This window comes from Solanum lycopersicum, chromosome 6 (assembly GCF_036512215.1).
Source record: "Solanum lycopersicum chromosome 6, SLM_r2.1".
NCBI classification, from domain to species: domain Eukaryota; kingdom Viridiplantae; phylum Streptophyta; class Magnoliopsida; order Solanales; family Solanaceae; genus Solanum; species Solanum lycopersicum.
In genome coordinates, this window is record NC_090805.1 from 41,278,215 (window position 1) to 41,300,704 (window position 22,490).

A 22,490-nucleotide genomic window follows, 5' to 3' on the forward strand; every position below is an offset into this window, starting at 1 on the left:
GTTCAAGTAAAAGTGATATTGCCAAGATTCCTGTGAATGATTCTTGATTGCTTCGTTTGTTACAATAGGAATGTGTTAAGAAAATCCAGTGATTCTTTGTTGTGCTCTGTTCTTGGGGTGTATCAAACCAATAACAATTAAGTTGTACGCAAATCTTATCACCTAGGGGTGTATCAAACCAATAACAATTAAGTTGTACGCAAATCTTATCACCTATTTTTCTTTTCAGCTTCAATGCTGTTGGAGTTTCAGAGTTGAACCTAATGGACTCTTTAGTTAGGGGTAGCAAATGGACCGATTGAACTAACTCTAGATTGGTCAAGATGGATGAATAATCAAATGGGTCATCACCAAATCCCTATCCAAACCAACCCATAGTTTTAGTATAGACAATTTAACTTATAACATATCTCGATGATGTTAAGTTAGAGTTGTCGATATCCTTGACTAAAAATATTACAAAATGAAGCAGCTCAATCTAGGAAGAATAAGTTTTCATAATTTCTACTAGTAACAAGGTTAGCAACGATCATGAAGACTGAATAACAAAGAACCCCATAAAGCAAATGAAATTTGAAATATACAACGAAGGATAAATCTTTAAAAATAAATAAATAATAATAATGCCTTCAAACAAAAGGTGATTTTTCTGTTAATTTTATGAAGATAACCCAATCTTCCCTCAAACTCGTTGAAAAAATATACTGGTAATCCTTTGAAGATTTTCAAGCATTTTGTAAGCAACTTTATTTGGAAAAGAACCCTCAAAACTGCTTAAGGAAACAGATGTTAAATGAAACTCTTTTCAAACACTTGGTAAAAAAATTGTTACCCTTGCTCCCCGAGGCCATGAGGAGGAGAGGGCTGTGTTTCCGCAAGCATATGTCTGTGTCATCATATCCCAAAGTTATCAAATTGACTAGGTATAGTTTCTGAGCAAAAGAAAACCTGAGTTCTCATTCATACGACCCTTAAAATGGAGTTGCCTCATACTATTGTAACAGAATGAAGACCATTTCAGACTCAATCTACCTAAAAAGTAATAACTGTGAAGTGTTTCCCTAGAAGGCTTTTCTATAATACAAACTTGCCACCCTTAATTTTGTAATTCAAATATTGTAACTAGGAATCATGCCACCTGCCCAGGGCCTCTCCCATGCGGACACGGTCTCTCTTTTTAATACAAAAACTGAATTCCGCTGATGTGCTTTTATCTGCAGAAGGTTGTGAGATCGGAGCTTGGAAGACTAGAACCACTGTTGAACCCATATTGAAAGCTGCTAGCTGCAGAGTTAGAAGGTCAAACTTGAGTATTTATATTGAATAGAGAATTACTTGATTGAAAAAGCTAACGGATAAAGGGACTATCACGGCTCGCAGAACATTAGAGCAGAAAATTAATTATCTATCCCTAAATATCACCACATTGCTCTATTGCTTGTTAATTCTCATCGGATCAACAAACGAGAGAACCTTATTGTAAGATATATTTTTTTTAACTTGGTAACTTTGTATTATATCACAAAAGTACATGGGTTGTACTCAAACCTTATATGCATATTCACTCCAGACTCCATTACTCTATTTTTATATTGAATCTAAAACATCAACTATAGAGACATGAGTAAAATTGATTACACCAATGACATAACAACAAAATGCAGTTAAGTTTAACGTCATGCACCTATTTTCTATGCCTTCTAAACATCTGGAATTTCTCTTTCCAGATTGCCCATCATATTGAAGCAGCGATAATTCTCCATCTAATTCTGTCTTTTGCAAGGACACTTGCTTCCAGTAAGATATAAGGCCTCTCAGTAAGATATTTTGACATGCTATTATTTTGACAACAAGGTATTAACATATAAATATACACTATTTTCTATGCCTTCAAAATGAATTTCTTGGCTAGTGCCACAATTGTTCTAGCTAGCAAGACCCTACAAGTCCTCCAGAGAAGTTCAACTCTCCTCATTTTCTAGTCAGTCAATTGTTCCTGTTTATATTACTTTTTGAAATTAACTACGCATGCACATGATAGCTCAACCAAGAAAATGTTGAAGATGAAGAAATGGCAGTCAACTAGTTGTACGTAATATATATAAGTTACAAATCTTATTAAAAAGGAGGAAATTTAATTTTTAAAAAGAAAAAAGAGAGAGGAGGAGATCATTAATCTAGTTTGGTGCTATCTGCATTACAAGCCTAATAGTCAAACGACAAATCCTTGCAACACCATGTCTGTTCACGAGCAGTACAAACCATATGATATAAAAGAAAGAACAGATTTTTGCTGTTCATTGCAAAAATAGGATTTTCTCATGCAAAAAACATCATCAACTTGCCATTAATTTGATTTTATCATGATAGTTTGCATACTCAAAGATGCCACAAAATTGAAATGTTGCATGCATTTTTCTGTTCATAAACAACGTCAAGACTTAAGGATCATACCTCATCTCCTTTCTTCAGCAAAACACCAGTGCCTCTAGGTTCGTATACCTGTTCTTCAGGAGGTTCTGGATGTAGCAGCTTCTTCCATGGTCTATTTGTTCGCAGGGTTGGTTCAATGAAAAGCTGAAACATCAGAAAACAGTACTGAGTCAACTAGAACCAAATGAAGGCAGAAGGCCGTGGTGGGATCTGCAATGGGTATCTATCATGTTCTTCATCCATACTATTGGTGGATTCGTCTTCAATGAGCTAATTGTGATTTCCTATGAGTTTTCCACACTCATTATTATCTCTTGGTTGATTAGTTACATGTAACATGAGTCAGTTGGGCTTAGCTAGCCTGGTTACTACCAGGGTTTCTAATGGCAAGCTTGGTGACACTGCATGACCAAACAAAAGCTGATCCCTATCCTGTTGTTTTGGTCATCCAAATCCATTTTTTATCTTTCTATTTCTGCATTACAATTAGCTCACGAAATTGTCCTTACTATTTTACATTTTAAATTCCATAGTCATGGTGCCTACAAAAAAGTCATAGCCATGGCAATGTACTCAAATGTCACAACTTGCATAGACAAATTATTTAGGTCATTACTAACCCATAAGGAATATTTTTTTTGTGAAACTACAAGGTAACCATAACATTTTCACTAGCTATCCAATTGTACATACAGTGCAAAAGCCTAGAGGACTGGTGACAATTTTTTGTGCAACTAATTAAGGAATAACCCCCCTTCTGAGTTTACCCAAATTGAGTAGCTTGATAATGAAAAAGCTCCAGTGTCAGTCTTCCTAAGAACATAGTCTAGAGAGGAAAAAATGGAAACTTGTATCCAAACAGACAGCTGGCACACTTCGTTATACAAAATTAGTGTATTGCCACCGCACAAGTATCGTAGCTAACCTCAATGGAACCAATATTCGTTGCACCTACGGCTGCCATTGCCATAAAACCTTCTTGCCATTTACCTTCAAGCACAACCTGATAAATGGTTAAAATAAGCATTCCATGAGATGATACATTTATGCATAACTTTCTTCTGTTGCAAACAATAACAACAACAATAAGAACAACTGAACTAAACCACTGGTGTACTAAGCAAGCAATTCTCCACACGGGGTAGGGGCATGGAAACATATACGCAAATATTGGGAAGATTTTGGTCAACAAATTCTTTCAAAGTTGGGAATGGCCTGAATGAGATTCTGGAAAGATAGGTGGCTTGGGAATTTCATCTTGAAAGAACTTTGCCAAACTCTCTTCCTAATAGCACGTGATCCTGACACTACAATTGCGCAGATCAGAGAGGACAATCAATGGAATCTACTTTTCATGAGAAACTTCAATTATTGGGAGCTTGGCAGTCTGGTTGAATTAATGGGTAGACTGGAAGGTTATAACATGAATCCGCAAGCTACGGATATCATCTGTTGGGGTCCTAAGGCAAAGGAATACACTATAAAGAAGGGGCATAAATTGTTGCACGCCCAGAATGATATTACAGATTTATGGCCATGGAAACTAATCTGGAAAACAAAGCTACCACCAAAGGTAATATGCTTCAGCTGGTTGGCATTAAAGAATGATTGTTTGACAGTGGACAATCTTTGTAGAAGAAACTTCCAGCTGGTCAGCAGGTGTTATTTGTGTCAGGAAAGTGCAGAATCAGTAAATCATCTTTTCTTGCATTGTGCGGTGGCTGCAAGCATATGGCATATGTTCCTTCCCCTATTCAATTTGAACTGGGTGATGCCTCAAACTATCAGTGAAGTTGTTGTGAGTTGGGGCCACTTGACAATTGATCGAGCCATCAGGAACACCTGGAGAATGATTCCAGCATGTAATTATTGGTGCCTATGGACAGAAAGGAATCAACGGTATTATGATGGAATTTCAACTCATAATCACTCACTCAAAGCTAAATGTTTGTTCAGTCTATTTTGTTGGTCCAACCCGTCTTATGTGAATAGTTACACTGCTTTCTTAGATTTTATTAGCTCTTTAACTCTAGGCCAGACACAGTCATGTTTTAAGCCTTGTCTAGATTTTTTGAATTGGTGGCTCGCTCCCGTGTCTTAACTGCTGTCATGTAACGGAGCTAGCATATCTTCTTTTGTACTCTTTGCATCTTCTTGATGCCGGTAATGAAACAACTTACTTCATCAAAAAAAAATCAATAAGAACAACAACTACTAGTACCATTACTTTGTGTACCCACCCTCTTATAGAGAAGCCACCATCTAAAAAATATCAGGACAATCAGGGAATAGAACGCAATTTTAGCATAAGGTAGCCAGAATTTACCCTTTCATTCTCCACATATAAATTTCTTATTGTCCTCGTAGCTCGTTCATTCATGGGAAAGAGACGACCTATCAAACAAATGTATCGAATAAATTAACTGCAGGTAGGAAATTGAATAGGAGACTTTACATGCATCAGATTTTCTTTTTCAATGGGAGGAGATGGTGACTTTGGAAGTGGACTGGTACTTTGATACCAAGTGAAAATGATCCCAAAGAAGTGTCTTGAAAGATCGAAAGTTATTTATTTTGGCCAATTAGACATTCAGAAGAACAAGTCACAAAATTCCGTAACAGCCAACTCAGTCGCACGAGACCTTAAGTTTTGCAAATTGATAATATTTGATAAATTTTCCAGCCGGGTTAAGTACTTGACTGTATACAACCACAATGGTTATTATGGTAAAGTCCTCTATATTAGTTGTCAGACACATAATACCTTTTCATAATCATATCAAACACTGTTAGCAGATGCATGAAAACAGAGAGAATACTTGTCACTGACCCCTCATTTGTTGAAGCATAAATATTGATGTATCAACATATTATACTCCCCAAAAGAGCCTTTCTGAGTGTAGCCTTTGCATATCATTGTAATTTGACCATTTGGGGAGGGTGGGTAGAGGGGGCTAGGTGAAGTGATCAGGGATAGGTAAACAGAAAACAACATGGACAATGAAAGCCTACTATGATGGATGAACTCCTCTTAACCTATGGATGCAAATGCAAGGACTTACCAGAGAAATGTCGACGGCCAAGAACATTCCAATCAGCTGGTGAGTGTATGCGATGATAATCTCCAGGACTCAAGTAAATCACACAGTAAAAGAGACCTTTCATTGGGCTGCAATAAGTTAATTTTCAGTTTTAAAATTTAAGTAGCAGTCTCTCGTTTATCATCAAGCAATTACAATCCAACGCGAACAAAAAGTAGAAAATCTAAAAGGAGAAAAGAATAAAGGTTCAGCTGATGACTAACTACTACAAATTATTAGGCACCTGCTAACTAGACATACTGGTTATAATTTGTGCAGTAGTATAGATGCACTTTTCTTTTGTTGGATATGTCTAGTATTATAGCTGCTCATTTCCATTAGAAGATTATTATGATATTTGGATAAGTACGTTATCCAAGAATGGTTAAAGAATATAAATATACAGTTCTAAAAAAGTACAAGAAAGAGTTATGTTTTTAGACAAAAAATAATATGGAAGAAGGATCCCAGAGCAGTTCAACAAGTACCATGGCAGCTAAAGATACTAAATAGCCTATTTTATCAACTAAATAGTCTATGCATCAACAAGTGGAAACAGACATTTTGATAATACATTTGAAGCGTTTATATGTTATAGTACAATGTAGATATCAGCATATTACACGGTTAACATTCCTGTGGTTACCGTGCTGGTGCAGGATCTCGAACTTTAGGAGAAGCCAATGAAACTCTCCACCAGGACTTCTGATTCGTATCATCCATAGAACCTTCTTGCCCACCATCTTGATTTGTGTTGTCATCAACCACATTCATGGGAAGGAGGGAGCTGGCACCAAGAAGCGAAGAAACAGAATAAGAAAATCCTTTGACTTGCTCAATCATAGCCCCAACTTCTTTCAACTCTCCGAATTGTAGAACAGTTCCATCAACTGGACTAATCTACAACCACATACCAACTCAGAAAGATCAGCAAATTTGATAATCTGCAATATTTTGAAACATCAAGAGAATCAGCAGATAACTAGGAGCTGGTTACCAGTTACCAGACAACAGGGATCCGGATCAATAGGTCGGGTACCCTCTTTCAATCTTCTGACAAAGAACTCCCGTAAAGATGCATATTCTTCCAAAGGCAGTGCTACTTCTTCCAAGTCTGGATTCAAAAACCGAGTTTTATAAATATTGGCATCGCCAAAAGTTTAGTTTTATTTGCACTGTGTCACAGAAGAACTACAAATATCTAAAGCATCAAGATGTAAGAAGAACACTCAAAGCATCACGAAGTAGAAACTAGAAAGACTGTTTACTTGAATGAAATGCTCTAGCCCATCCTTTATACACAGAAGGGCGCAGCCACATCGGGAGTTCCTGGACGAACAGAGCATGGAGTCAAGTTTTTGCTGAATCTTCTGTTATTTAAAATTGATAGAGACTTACCACATTGGTCAAGGTACCCCAGAATCTAGAGATGGAGCGTAGAGGAAGTAATCTCATGAAAGTAGCCTACAATTGAGAAGGCAAATTATTTCCAGTAAGTTCAACATGGAAAACTACATAGAATAATGTGGTAAGCTAAAAGATCAATAGCATAGGAAAGAAGTGAATTCTTACCTTTACATCAGGCTGGAATTCTAAAATTCCTTTCTCTCTTGCGTCTTCAATCTGCGACTCAAAGAGAGTTAGGACCGCTCCATGGGAGAGAACATATCTTAATCTGATTTCATCTTTTTCAATGTCATCTGATTTCACAGAAACCGAAAGAGAGCCCCAATATAGTTCACCTATTTCACTAGGTTTATGAGTTAGAAAAATACCTTCTGATCATCATAGAGACGTCGAGCATGGAGAAGACCAAGCATAACTATAGTTGCGACTGTTGCACCAGGCAACAAAAGAGTGTTACCTGCATAAACCAGAGCCGTCAAATTTCAGCTGCTGTGCCAAATGATAATATTGTAGCAGGTGAATAAGTAACACGATTAAGCACTATCAAGTAATATTGAGTATTATACATAGTTCTAAAAATGCAAGGAACCAAGAACCAAACTGAATTTTCAGCAGTTAACAATAGCTGTTTTGGACATGTAAAATATAATCACGAAAATCACCATCAGACATGTTAAAGAATGACAATAGTCCCACATTGGTGGTTAATGAGATGGGTGGACTCCTTATAAGGCTTCGGCAATTCTCCTCCCTTTGAGCTAGCTTTTGCGGTGTGAGTTAGGCCTAAGACCTATTTTCACATGGCATCAGAGCAGGGCCCTTCTCACCCAATGTTCAGATCCCCAAAATCAAAATTGTCCACGCACCAGATGCTAGCACTGAGCGTGAGAATGGGTGTTAAAGAATGACAAAAATCAAGCACTGGGCGTGAGGTGAGATGTTAAAGAATGACAAAAGTCCACATCGATGGTTAATGAGATGGATGAACTCCTTGTAAGGCTTGGCAATCCTCGTCCCTTTGAGCTAGCTTTTGGGGTGTGAGTTAGTCCTAAGACCTATTTTCACAAGACACAAGCTTTATATATAAGGCCATTAATAAACAAAAAACTACAAAAAGAAGAAAGGAAAAGCAAAGAAGGTGCAGCTCACTCCAGCTATCAATTCCACTTTCACTAGAGTTAGTTTGGAATTTGCCACATCAGTCGTTGTGCTCTGTTTTATTTATGTGCTAATTCATATACCAATATGGTTAAGCCACAAGACAATATTTTATACCAACTTCATTCCAATCCATTGAGTTTATTTAACACAACACTTCACGTTGGTAAAATTTCTCCTGAATCCAAATAGAATATTCACCTGAGTATTTTAGGAGTATTGACCTTCCATTAGAATCTAGTTTCCAACTTTGAATGTTAACTTTGACCAAGAAGCGTACTCAAATGATAAACATAATTCTACTAGTTGACACACAACAATTCTTAGTAGTATAAGTTTAAAATCAAGAGCACAAGTATGGAACGGTAAGGTATCTTCAATTAGTCTATCACACCTGCTGCTCGTTCTTTTTTTTTATGACCGTGTTGTCGGGCCAACTTTTGCACACCTTGACTGATTCCACGTGATACCTGGCACCTCTCACCAGCAACAGGTATCGATCAACTCTATCCACCAAGGTTAGGACAAATAGGAAGACTCCTAGTGTTTTTTGTCTCCATTGAGTTTTGAACCATAGACCTTAGGATTATCAACCACTTTATTGATCACTAGGCCACACGCCCACGCCCAAGTCTCTTGTTGTTCATTCTTAAACAAGCACTTATTGTCCAAGCCATCTTTTCTTCATATAAGTAAAAGTTCTAATAAAAACAAATAATGTGTATCCTCTTTAACATTGTTGATCATACAACTGTTCTCTAAAATTTTGCTTTTCACTTTGGTAGATACTATGGTATAACATAGAATCTCATAGTGCTCCTCCATCTCAACCATCTTATCTTAATTTTTGGTCTTACCAATTTATCTATCTTGCCATCCTCATGAACAGTAAGCCTTGAGGTTTGGTGACAAACCTTGGGTCAAAAGGTTTCAAGTTGAACAGGACCAAAAACTTAATACTTGTAGTGTAAGGTAATATGGAGATTGACAAGGTGTCACACATTGTATTGGGGTGAGGTAGATTAAATAGAGGCTCACATCTGGTGTTTGGTGAGATAAGAATGTACTACCTACACATAAAGGTAAGTTCTATAGGGTAGTGGTTAGACCGACTATGTTATATATGATGGAGTATTGGCTGATCATAAATTCTCATGTCCAGAGATGAGAGTGACAGAGATGAGAATGTTGAGGAGGATGTGTGAGTATATATAGAAAGACAATGATTAGAAATGTAGATATTCGGGTCAAGGTGCAAATGACCTCGGAGAACAAGATACAAAAAGTGAGGTTGAGATGGTTTGAACATCTGAAGACGAGATGTGCATATGCCCCTGTAAGAAGGTAAGAGAGGTTGGTCGTTGTGGACTTGAGGAGGGGTAGAGATAGGTCAAATAAGTATTGTTGTGAGGTAATTAAGCATGATGCGACACAACTTTAGCTCACCGAAGATATTCCCCTCGATAGGAAGGCAAGGAGGTTGAAAATTAGGGTAGAGGTTAGTAGATAATCGGACAGATTTCTTTTCCTTCTCTATGTATTAGTATTATTTTTCTTTTTCATTATTTTCACATTTCTATTAGTACATGTTGTTCCTTAAGCCTTGATTATATTATTATCTTCTTGATGTTTCTACTTGTTGCTACTACCTTTATAGCTCTTTGAGTCTGAGTCAATTGGAAAAAACCTCACTATTGTTTGTGTACACTCTACCCTCCTCATATCCCACGTATGACATCACACATCATTTGTTGTTGGTGGTGGTATCTAAGCAAGCTTGGACGCACCTTCACTGTTCCACCAGATACAACTTAATAAATCAGCCAGAAATTTACCTATAGAATGAGAACTTAGATATTCCGAATGAGAAGTATTATTAGTTGTAACAAAATATATTGCACTATGTTCTCACCATTAACAGTATAAATGATTCTGAACTAAAATGCAACTCAACTGAAGTTCCATATACAATTTTTTTCAAGCAGAGAAGTAAAAAACAGAGTTGTACCCTGAGAGCTGCTGTTACTACTACTGCCGCCACGATTAAGCGAAGCTCGAGCTTCAGTGGCTTGTACCTTACGAAGAAAGGTAGTGAAATGGAAACGCTGCGCATGTAGATGACTGAAGCGTCCATTGTAAGTGAAGCAAGGAATTCTCTGAGAAGCCCTAAATTTCATCTTCTTCTTTGTCAGGGTTTAAATTTCTGAATTTTGCGCTGAGTTTTTTTTATTTGGTCACAAGAATTAACAATTTATTAGGGCTAACTTTGGCTAATGGAATAGAAATTCACTGTGTCTATTTTTTTCTGAAGTACAAAAAAAAAAAGGGTCAAAAATATCCTACAATTTTGTTTTATCAGTTGACTTTACACTGTTATTAAATGTAGATTACTTTTAAGTCTTAAATTAATTAAAATTATTTGAATTTAATTAAATTATCCAATTTTAATCAACCCACTTAATAACATAAATCATTTTTTTTACCCAAATCAACTTTATCTTCTCCACCAGCACCAAGTCACCACCTACTCCGAGACCTCCTGCACCACCACCGCTAAAACCACAACCAGTTCCCCTACTCTACCTCCTCCAAGTCAGCAGTGCTCTCATAAAATTATAATCACGCAAGCCGACATATGAAAATACGAGAACGCATTCCTCTAACGATCTATACAAAGATCTAAACGAATAAAAGAAGCCAACAATTTCAATTTCACAGTATAATAGTCCCAATGTTGCCCCTGTTTGAATCCCTTTTTTAGTATCATGTCCCTTTTTTTATAGTTTCATTTTCTTCTCTGTAAAGAGATTGAAAGAGGTCAAGAGTTGTTGTGGTTTTGTTATCGTTCATTAGAATTGACCAAAGATGTCATCTGAGTATGTTTTATCTTATATTAAATGCACGAATATTCAATGTGATGCCAAACAAGTGTGTTCAGGATTGCTTAGTGACATTTAAATATTCAATCATCCAAAATTCACCACACAATACTTGAATGCGAAGCTGATATTCTAATTGCTCTGCCAATTGCTTGACTGACAGTTTATTACATTGAACCTCTTACATGATGAGTCTAGGTGAGGTATACAGACTAATCTATTCATCCACTTCCAGCCAGAGAACTGCACCTACATCATGAAGTTGCTAGGAGAGGGTGATGGCTTGGTGGTGGTGGTGATAGAGAAAATGAAGTTAATTTGGGTAAAAGAAATAAATTATGTTATTGAGTAGATTGGGTCGATTGGATTAAAATTAGGTAATTTAATTAAAATTGGATAATTGTAATTAATTTTAGGACTTTCCGTCCAAGGAGGGATATATTTGTTAAGTTTATCGACTGCAAGGAAAAAAATAACTTACTTTTAATGGCAGGGATAAAGTCAACTAATAAAACAAAGTTGAGCGATATTTTTGATCCTTTTCTCTAAAAAAAAAAAAATTGGTAATAGATTTTTGGTTGCTTTTTGTATTGCTATGTTTTTTTCCCTCAACCATGTATTAGTAGTTTTTAGATGGAATTCAAATAATTAAGTCTAAAATAAAGTGATTTTTGCTATTCTCTTAGTTTCTTTTTTGTTATCATATATATTAAAAATATTTTAGTTGTGTATTCAAATATTAAAATTGAATTAATTATTTTTTTCAACTGTCTTTAATATTAATTATCTAAAATTAAAGGATATATTAATAAATATTAAAGAATTAATAAGAAATCTTTCATCAAACAACAGTTTTATTAATTTTTTCTTAGATTGTGTGATTGTGTCATACCTTCTCATAATAATTAAAAGGAATAGAGAGAATGTCATTTATTTTATGAACATTATATATATAAAACCATTTTTTTAGGTTAAATTAAAAACTAAATTGTAATAATAAAAGAAATTGATATAAACGTCTTATCAATCTAGTATATTCACAAACCAAAAATCAAACTAGCAATACATAAAAAAAGAATATTTTTTTTTAATTATCAATTTAAGCAATCAAGAAATAATAAATCACTTTTTTTCTAATTCTACCCCTTATAGGACTACTTTAATGTTTTAAAAGGTACTGGTCAATTTGAAGTTCTAATACTACAGTAAAAATAATTATTTTTATTTTCAAAAAGTGTAAACTATTTTAGTAATGATGATTAATAGTAGAATTATATTAATTAAATTAAAATGTATATTAATTTTTTCTAACAGGACAGAAGGAAAAAATATTTATCCCAAGAAAGTTTAAAAAAAAAAGAAGTTTTACACCACACATTAGCAAAAACAGTTCAATTAAAACACGATTAGGTGTGGAATTCAACGCATGGAGAGGCAGGAAACCTCACAACTTCCTTATTCATTCCCGCTAGTGATTCCATATCGGATCTAATCCAACTAGTGCACAACCATAGATATCAAGTGTTAACTTCAAAATTAGCACAAGCTATTGGGTAAAAAAAATGCAGTAGGAAGAAACAATCATCATCCGAAGAATGGCGGAAGAATGAACATGATTATTATTTACAAAATGGAAGTGCAGTGCTAGAGAAGCTTCTTGCTTTATGCAACGGAAATTGCAGAATTCCTATCCGATACTTCACTGCCTCTGAGATCGACAATGCAATTAGTCACTCTCAAAACGAATTGGAGATTTTCGATGGACGTATGGTTGCAGGATCAATGGACAAACGCCTCGTTTTCGTAAGGTTTTTCCCTAATTATTTTAGGAATTTCTTCAACACTTTTCGAGCTATAGCAATTACTGCTCAGATGAGTCATCTCAAGAATGTGCTGAGACTTGTTGGTTGCTGTCTACAATTTGAAGAAGCAGTTATGGTGTATGAATATGTTGAGGCTATAACTCTTTGCGATCTACTTTTCAGAGAGGGTGATCATAAGACTGAAAGATCATTATCTTGGGGAAAGAGATTACGAATTGCCAATGAGGTTGCTTCTACAGTTGTTTTTCTCCATACAGAATTTACTACACCCATCATCCACAGAGATATAAAGCCTCACAAAGTGATGATAGATCAGAACAACAGCGTTGCCAAAATAATACACTTCTCATAGTCTATATCATTACCTCAGGGGAATTGGAGGTACAAGATGCTGTACCGTGCGGGACATTTTGGTATTTAGATCCAGAATATGCCTCCCTGGGTATTGTTACTCAAAAAACTGATGTATACAGCTTCGGAGTTCTTCTCTTTCAGTTATTAACCGGAAAGGAATCTCTTGATAGTATGCAATCCAATATTGATGAAGGTAATGTTATCGATAGAGTGGATTCTAGAATTATGAAGAAACAACAAATTTTATAGATCCAAATCCACCAACCTTGGTTGATCTCTACATTAAAGAGAGTAATGCAATAGATATAGCAGACCTACCTTTTTGGAACAGCAAGGTATTGAGATTCGACAACAATTGGAAGACTACTTGGATGTTGTCAAGAAATGCACAACATACAAATTAAGGAGAAACCAGACCATATATGATTCATGTTGCTAAGGAATTACGCCGGATTGAGAACTGCTACCGTGCCCTCACTATTAATCAAAATTAAATATCTGTTTTAATACATGAGGTATAAAAAGAAGTTTGTTTATACCGTCGTATTTATGTTGAATAATAGATGAGATCTGTAGACAATGAAATTGCCCATTTAGTTTTTAGTTGTTGGATTGAATCTAATTGATCTTTTTGTTTGAATACTAAAAAAAAGTGAGACCATGTTAGTTTTGTAACTTACATGTAATTACCTTTTAGTAGTTTCAGACTATGCCACGACTTGAAGTTTACCCTTTTCCTTGTTAATCAGGCAAGAGACATTTCAGTGCTTGCGAAACCAAGTATCCAAAATCCAAATACTTCAAACACAAGATATAGGTGGTTGTTTTCTGAGAAAGGTAAAATCAACACCACAGGATACATGTTCCTTATTCGACCCATTAAAACTAAAATCTAAGATGGGATTGTAACTTTTCAGCTCATGCTAAAGGTCCTTTTTTCTAGGAAAACAGACAGATTCTCTGATCTTAACATATTGATTGGTCTTGTATAGTCAAGCTGGAGAATTTAGCATGAGCTAGGCCAGGTTCACATAGTTGTTTTTTTTTAATGCTAAGAGGCTCACGTAGTAATAATTGTGAGAGTGCAATGACTATTCGGAAGCCACAACTCTAATCCCAGCGTTTATACAGCTACTATATAGATGGTGATTACTACTGGGTAGGCACATAATTAAACAGCATCTTTTAGGCCTCACAAAATTTAACACAAAAGCAGTGTGCATTTCTCTTGATTCCTAAAAGAAACTACTTTGTTATCACAAGCATACAATATCAAGTTAGTTCAAGAGAAGGGAGATTAGTGACTTATCTATAACACCAGCTTGCTGATGCTGCAAACCCTCCGAAGGTTTTGAGTCAAAATTGAATCTATAGAGAAAGGAGAAGGGGCTTTAACAATAGATATATGTAGATGATAAAGTTTTTGAGAATCCACTGAAACGAGCAAAAGGAAATTGCCTTCTTCCACTGGAAATAAACCATTTCAGTCGCTGGAATAATTAGAGTAAGCTTTCGGGATAATTTCCTTGTTTTAGCTGGAGACAAGACAAGCCATGGAGCCAATTCTCAAATGATCTAAATTACTAATAGCTTATTACAGGTCCACGAACCTTGCTTTAACTAAGAAGCAAAAAGAGGAAACTTCACATGGCATAAGGTGAAAGACAAAAAACCTAAGAGAGATAAAACCAAGAACTGGCAATACAAATTGAACCCCAACAATTTAGAATCTTAGATTGACATGTGCGTGACTAACAACTACCAAGTAATTAGTGGAAGACAAGAGGCACAAGATTTTCAACTTCGATCCTGGGATACGCGATAAAAATCGCCTTTAAAGGATCAACCAATCCACGACGTGCGTCATGTATGCTCATCATTATTACGCAAACTTTGCAAAGTCATATCTAAGGCGACAAAATTTCATGTCATATAAACTCCTGATTCAAAATCTTCATGATTTCATTGGCTCCAAGAACAATATGATCTCTTTTGAGGAACCATTCCCAAGTTTCTGTTGGACTAAGTTGTAGCTTCGAGGGTCTTCATTTCAAAACCATGTTCTTTCTTGGGACAATTTAAGGATGGCGGGGAATGAGGTGGGTGAATGTATCTACTTGCATAAAACCAGATACTAATTGAACACTTAAACCTTAATAACATAAAGATCTAGCAAATGCAAGCTCTTCAGTTCTCATAAAACTACAAGATGTCAGTAGGTGGTAAACTGTAAACATATTGCAAAAATGATTTACCCATAGGCATAACAAAACTTTATTTAGACATACTTTTAGGGCAACTGATTCTTTTATCCAAATCATAAAGCAGCCACCATAACACAGCCTATCCAATTTTTTTTTTAAAAAAAAGAAGATAAATATATAAGTACATAACACAGCCTATGCCCATTTTATTTTATTTTATTTTTAAAAAAAAAAAAGATAAATACATAAGTACATAACACAGCCTATGTCGCAAAGCAAAGCCGGTCTCATGCCCAGATTAAAGAGAAACAATGCTAAGTTGACATTCACATTAAAACAATCTAATTATAATGAATCAATGATACCCTTCGGAGTGGCCAAGTGGTTTGAGCTTGGGACTTCCATGTTGGAGGTCTCAGGTTCGACACCCCTTGCCAGCGAATTTCCAAGGTTGGGATTGGTCCTAAAGTTGGTCCAGACAGAGTTCTCGGTCATCAAACAAAAAGCAAACTAATTATAATGAAATTGTGATAATCCTCCAGATCATATAGAGTCAACCCAACTATATTCGTATGTAGTTTATACATCGATTAATACTGAAACAAAACACAACAAACACCATATTTATTATGCAATAATAATCTTTAAAGTACAAACTTTAAAAAGAACTGAGTCAATTACCACTTGGAAAACTAAGCTTCTCGTGCAGAAATCATTCCAGCCTTTCTTGCATAAGCGAAAATGCCACCAGCTTCAATGACAGGACCAGCATCACCAATAGGCTTCAATTTATACTCTTTTCCAGTTGTATGATTAATCAACCTACTCTCTCCAATTTCAACGGTCACCACATCACCAGTCTTACACTCCTCACATATTCTCTTTTCCGATTCAAGCGGATAGACTTCACCAGTCGAAACTGAATTCCTGAAAAAGATCCTCGCATACGACTCCGCCACCACTGCCGATACACCAGCTGCCCCCAGAGCAACCGGCGCGTGCTCACGCGATGATCCGCATCCAAAGTTGTCACCACCTATGACGATGGAGTACTTTGACGTCAATTCACCTGGTTCGACGAAACGGGTTTGGTACGATGAGGGAAGTCCACATAGAGCATACGACCCGAGTTTCTTGTACTCATCTGGATTTGAAGGTACAAGGGTTAGGTATTCTGCTGGGATGATTTGGTCAGTGTCGATATTGTCTCCGAGAACGTAGCAGAGGCCGTGAAATGTGGTGGCAGTCTTGGTAGTTTCCGGTGTAGTAGAGGCGGCGGCGGAACGGAGAGGTGCGACAGTGTAGTTTTTCGGAGCTGAGACGGAATGGGAGATTAATGGATTATGGGAGGATATTGATGGGAATTTGACGGAAGGGAGAGGATTCATAGAGGAGGCGCGTGGTTGGAACGAAGAGGATTTGAAGGTGGTGATGGAACTGGAAACAGCTGTTGAAGCCGCCATTGATTAAAGCTCGGAGTGGCGGAGAATGCTAATTTTTCGTTGAAAACAGTGTACTAAAACGTGGGCAGACATCTTATTAGCTATATATTGGGCCTTAGAATTTTTTTAGCTATTGGGCTTACAATTAGATCAGATTAGCAAGAGAGCTGCCAATATTATTGGACCAGTGCGACTACTTTTGAAAAATTACTTTGATAAACTTCTTTTACTAAATAATTACTAATTTTAATAATATTTTTTATTTATTATCAATTATAGCAATATTATGTTAAATTTCTAATATATATTAAAAGTGAATTAAATATGCAATATATATGTATTATAACTATTTTTATAAAATATATTATGCTTGTTCAGTAAGAAGTTGACACATTGTATTATAAGTGTATTAAAATATGTGATAAGTGTATTATCCATAAATAAAACTTGTATTATATTTGAATAACAAATTATTTTTTGTAATATAAATTAAAAGTGATAAAAGTGAAAAAATATGACATTGCTATAAATGATAAATATTTTTTATTTATAATATATTTATGTATGTTTTCCATCCTAAAATTTGGTGGAATCCAGATACAATCCAAAACGTTCTAATACATCTTGTTTCAATTTTGAATACATCCACCAACGTCTCGATACATTATATAGCAGTTTGGATACATCACTTAACGACTTAATACATTGCATATGTCTCGATACATCGCGTAAATTGATGTATCCGATTGATACATCACATAAAGTAATGTATACGAGAATATGAGAAAATAGGTACTTTTGAATGGTAGAAAATTTTAGAGCATACGATAAAATAAAAATTGTATATTTAGGTAATTTGTTATATTTAATATCTGGGACGGTGCAAAAAAGTAAGAGAATTTCATAAAGAGTATTTTGTTTATTGAATTCGTTGTTTTAAATGCTCAAAGTAAGATGAAATGGATTCTTTTGTCAGCTGATTTTTTTCTTGAATTCGTGTTTTGAAAGTATATTATGATATTCAAAGATTGTTTGGATTGTATATTGTGATAATAGTATGAAAAACGTTCATTGATCAGTACGTACAGTTATGTACAATTTCATTTGGAATCGAATAACAAAATTTTATTCTAATTTGAATTTGTTGTTGGTTGTAGATTTGCTATATAATATATAAACGTATACATAATTTTGATTTTTTTACCTTTTTGAAATTGTTGAATTTCAAAGAGTGATTTATATGTCTTTTGATAAAACTGGTCTGTATTTGTGTGTATATAAATATGTTCTATTTATTTTTCAAGTACAGACATGTCTTCTTGATATTTAGATTATGCATTCCGACAAATGGAAAGATGGAAATTGTTACGTTAATTATACTATTAAGGAGATTGTCTTTAAGGAAAATGCAACATATAATGAGTTTGTATAATAATGAAAATTGAATTCATTTGGTGCAAAACACTCGGTTCGAATAAGTTTTTTTCTGAGTTGTATAGTAGAATTGCAAATCAATTTGATATCGATGTGACTAACAAAATACTAATAATACAAATATAATAGAATATAATAAGGGGAACTTTCAGATGTAGCCACTAAAAACAGCTTAATTACTCTCTATAGCTATAACTTGATAATTACAATTCGTAACTAAATGTTTTAGGGAGGAGAGAGGCGAGCGAGATTGAGAGAGAGAAGAGAGGAGAGAGAGAGGGAAAAAGTGCGAGAAAGGTGAATTGTATATGTATATTTATTAGATAATTGTATATTATACATATGTATTTGTATATATAGCAAGCGAGATCGGGAGAGAGGCGAGCGAGATTGGGAGAGCGACGAGCGAGAAAGGGCAGAGTGGGAGAGAGGTGAATTGCATATGTATATTGGTTAGATAATTGTGTATTATTATATGCATTTGTATAAAAAGCAAGCAAGATTGGGAGAGAAAGGAGAGAGACAAGCGAGATTGGGAGAGGGAGGAGAGAGGCGAGCGAGAGAGTGGGAGAGAGGTGAATTGTATATGTATACTGATTAGATACTTGTATATTATACATATGTATTTGTATATTTGACGCAAATTGTACAAGTACCCCCTCAACCTATGCCTGGAATCTCAGAGACACACTTAGGGCCCGTTTGGCCATAAATTTTCCAAATAATATTTGACAAAATTTGGCAAATAATGTTTGTCCATACAATTTGTCATTATTTGGCAAATATCCCAAATTTCCAAATACTAGTTTTTTCTAGTATTTGGGCCAAATATCATTATTTGGGATATTTTAAAAATTAAAATTTTATCCCAATCTTTTATCTTTTACAAAAACACCCTCTCTAGTATTTGCTTGCGTTGTATTACATCATTTTTTGCGTGAACACCAAAATAGTGATGAAATATTTAGTGAATATTAAATAATGATATGATTGTTGATGAAAATTATTAAAAATTGGCTTTAGGTAACAAAGTCATGTACTTTATCTACTTCACGATGTATGGAATAATTTTTGTTGCACTCACTCCAAATTACCACATTGCTTCAGTGTCATGGACATTATTTGTTATTGTTGTAACTAACATTCAATTGACTTGTAATACAAACTTTTAGTTAGTTTTGATAGTTTTTAAAACTTGTGTGTATAAATCATATTTTTCTAAAAAGGTGAAATATATTTCCCAAATTTCATGGCCAAACACGTGGTGAAATTTCACCCAAATTTTCACTCAAATAATATTTGCCAAGAATATTTGGAAATCTATGGTCAAACGCTAGCTTATATTATATTAAGGTCCTATTAGCCCCCTGAACTTATTTTATTAATAATTTTTTTAGCCCTTTTCGGCCTACGTGATACTATCTTGTGGGTCCAATGTTGTTTGACTTCTTTTTTCAAGCTAGTGTCACGTAGGCCGAAAAGAGGTAGAAAATTACTTATAAAATAAGTTCAGGGGTAATAGGATCTTAGTATAGTATAAGTGTGTCTATGAAATTTCAGACAAAGATTGAGATGTACTTGTGCATTTTCTCTTTTATGAATAATCCCAAAATATATATGTCATTATCTAATTAATTGAGAAACATATATTTATTTATTACTATTATTTTATCATCCGTTAAAATCATTTTAAGCAAGTTATATAAATTATTATTTTAAGACTTCACGTTAATTTATTGCAATTTATATGATATTAACTTTTGTTAATATTTTTAAATTCTCATTATTTGAGGTAAAACATTTATCCATCAGGTATATAAATTAGTTTTTAAAAAAGTTCTTTCTTACTATACTAAATTGTTCTCCTGATTTTAATGAATATAATGACAAAATATAAAGTTATAAATTTTTATTATCCTTATATCATTTTGTAAAGGATGAGATGATTCATTCAAATTTATATCAAGTAGGTTAATGTTTTTGTTTGTTAAACACCTAAAAAAATAAATTTATAAGTGTACTCAAAATTAATCTACAGATGGATTGGTACGAAAATTTTTTAATATACTGAGACTCATAATTTTAATATATTTTCTTGAATGATTTTCAAATAAAATTGAAAAAGAATGTCATTAAATTAATTATTTAATTCGAATATATATATTTGATATGATATTGAAATAATCACAAAACATCTAATATTTTATTATTATTATTTATCATGTTTATTTGAAAATGTTAAAAAATAAATTTTATAATTTGAAAATTAATTTCAATTACTATTATAAATATATAAAATACCGTAATATCAAACCCGTTATTAAATTTTTAATTATATTAAATCCGCACCACGAACTTTAAATTATCTAGTTATTTTATATATAAATAGAGAAAGGAGAATTGTTGAAGTGGCTCCAGATGTTAGAGTTGGATAGTGAATTGAATTGACAAAATGTGGAATAGACGATTTGTTGAAATACATCTCAGATCCTACGTGTCCAAGTAATAACGGACGTAAAGAATTACGTCACATACAATATTGATCATACAAGTCAAATTGAAAGCGATAGCCTAATAAAAATGTGCAATACTCTGTTAGTCATTCGTTTTTAAAAAGATTGACCTTTTTTTTTTTAATCTATTTAAAAGAAATAATTTTTTTTTTATAATAACAACTTTTCACCTGACATGTTTAAGGCCACAAGAATTAAAGTTAATTTTGTATGTTTGACATAACTTTAATTTAGAACTACGTGATCAAATTAGACTACACCATCTTTTGTAAAACAAAGGGAGTATATTAACTAAATAAATGTTTTATCGGTGAAACAACTTCCATGAAGGTTCCTAATAAATTTGCGTAAATTCCAAATATAAACCATATTTCACACCTTCAAAAATAGATGCACCAACGTGTAACAATAAATTTATAGTATGAGTTTCAAATTTGTCACTAAATAAGGTAAAAATTTACTGACATGTTCATATATATATATATATATATATTACGTTTAACTATTAGAATCTCTAAACACTATTAAAAGATATATTTAAAATTCAAAATCAATAAATTTTCAAATTAATTGACATCGTAGTATAAACCCTTACAATTATCATTATGAAAATGCATGAGATCTTCAAGTTGTGAAAAGAATTTTTTCTGGGATAGAAGGAATAATTATGTTTTAGTTGAGGGGCAGAAATGATTAATAGGAAAGGAAAAACTGATCAAATTACCAATTATACAAGTAACAATAAAAAACACAAATATAAATAAAAATGAAAGTTTAAAAAGAGAGGAATATGGAACCGAGGGAATTTTAAAAAAATGAACGCCATGTGAGAGAGTCACTCGGAGTGGTAAAACGGGACCCACCACTAAAACACTTTAGTCAAAATTTAAGTTGGTCTTTTATTGAAAAATTTTATGGGAAAAGGGTACATATACCCTCTATCATTTAGAGTTGGTGGCTCATATATACCCCTATATCCTTTTTTTCTAACAGAAATGAAAAAAAATAATTTTAATTTAAATTTTTATTATTTTTTCTAAAAAATATAATCTCATATGAGTAAATTTAATTTTCGTCAAACATATTTTTTTGACTTTTTTGTTTCAATAACTAATTTATAATTATTATTTTGATAATCCAATTTATTTATATTTCACTAATATTCTTGTAAAACTTATTGTAGATAATCAAATTTTTTCTTCGAATACAAAATTAAATTACAATACACAAAAAAAAAATAGTTTAACTTTTTTTCTCTTTAAACTAAGGAATGAAAGAAAAAACAAAATAAGAATAAGAAACTCAAATAATTATAATAAAAGAAGTCAAAAAATAATTGTGTAAAAAAAATTAAAATATACCTTGAACTTTGATAGAAACATCATATATATCCCTAAATAATTTTTTTAAAAAAATTAGAAGTAATAAATATAGATTTAAAACTAATTTTTTAACTTGCGTTAAATGAAGAGTATATGTGAGCCATTTTATAACGGCAGGGGTATATATGAACCGTTTGTATAACGGTAAGGGCATATATGAGCCACTTTTATAACGAAAGGTATATCAGCTTCAAATGACAAAGTTGAGGGGTATATCAAACCTTTTTCCCAAATTTTATTACGTATGAGGTATGATTAGTTCTAGTTGTATGAGGAGTTATTTTATTATTATTATTATATCTTATTAATGTATGTGTCTATAAATAATTTAAAATGTAGTAATGTTATAATTAAAAATATTTAAAAAATATATTATGCACT

The 22,490-nt window shown here is 33.6% G+C and overlaps 2 protein-coding genes and 1 pseudogene across 4 annotated transcripts; 1 reads left to right on the forward strand and 2 right to left on the reverse strand.

The window, feature by feature from the left end:
• Positions 1-933: 933 nt before the first annotated feature.
• Positions 934-10,427, reverse strand: LOC543838 (phosphatidylserine decarboxylase). 3 transcript variants are annotated; one of them, NM_001247237.2, is made up of 12 exons: positions 10,087-10,301; positions 7,289-7,377; positions 7,086-7,136; positions 6,912-6,977; positions 6,782-6,842; positions 6,518-6,627; positions 6,160-6,413; positions 5,496-5,602; positions 4,760-4,827; positions 3,359-3,436; positions 2,455-2,577; positions 934-1,284 (listed from the first exon to the last, which is right to left on the reverse strand). In NM_001247237.2, exons 1-12 carry the CDS (start codon positions 10,253-10,255, stop codon positions 1,123-1,125), a joined length of 1,338 nt encoding a protein of 445 aa, NP_001234166.1. In that variant the 5' UTR covers positions 10,256-10,301; the 3' UTR covers positions 934-1,122. The 3 variants fall into 3 exon arrangements, with proteins under 3 accessions (NP_001234166.1, XP_025887090.1, XP_019069685.1); XM_026031305.2 differs by lacking the exon at positions 934-1,284 and adding an exon at positions 1,690-1,787 and having other exon boundaries at positions 10,087-10,427; XM_019214140.3 differs by lacking the exons at positions 934-1,284; positions 2,455-2,577; positions 3,359-3,436 and adding an exon at positions 4,038-4,309 and having other exon boundaries at positions 10,087-10,403.
• A 2,093-nt stretch (positions 10,428-12,520) lies between these two features.
• LOC101245959 (serine/threonine-protein kinase ZRK4-like) lies at positions 12,521-13,775 on the forward strand (annotated as a pseudogene).
• A 2,088-nt stretch (positions 13,776-15,863) lies between these two features.
• LOC101250813 (3-isopropylmalate dehydratase small subunit 1) lies at positions 15,864-16,947 on the reverse strand. Its single transcript, XM_010324594.4, has one exon. It carries the CDS (start codon positions 16,799-16,801, stop codon positions 16,031-16,033), a length of 771 nt encoding a protein of 256 aa, XP_010322896.1. The 5' UTR covers positions 16,802-16,947; the 3' UTR covers positions 15,864-16,030.
• Between the last annotated feature and the right edge of the window lie 5,543 nt (positions 16,948-22,490).

Excerpts from the sequence above, each read along its gene's own strand:
- LOC543838 (NM_001247237.2), bottom strand. The coding sequence starts at position 10,255 with ATGAAATTTAGGGCTTCTCAGAGAATTCCTTGCTTCACTTACAATGGA. Across the intron at positions 7,137-7,288 it reads GTCTCTATGATGATCAGAAG|ATTGAAGACGCAAGAGAGAA; the intron begins GTATTTTTCTAA and ends TTTGAGTCGCAG. Across the intron at positions 6,628-6,781 it reads GGCTAGAGCATTTCATTCAA|ACTTGGAAGAAGTAGCACTG; the intron begins GTAAACAGTCTT and ends TTTTGAATCCAG.
- LOC101250813 (XM_010324594.4), bottom strand. The coding sequence starts at position 16,801 with ATGGCGGCTTCAACAGCTGTTTCCAGTTCCATCACCACCTTCAAATCC.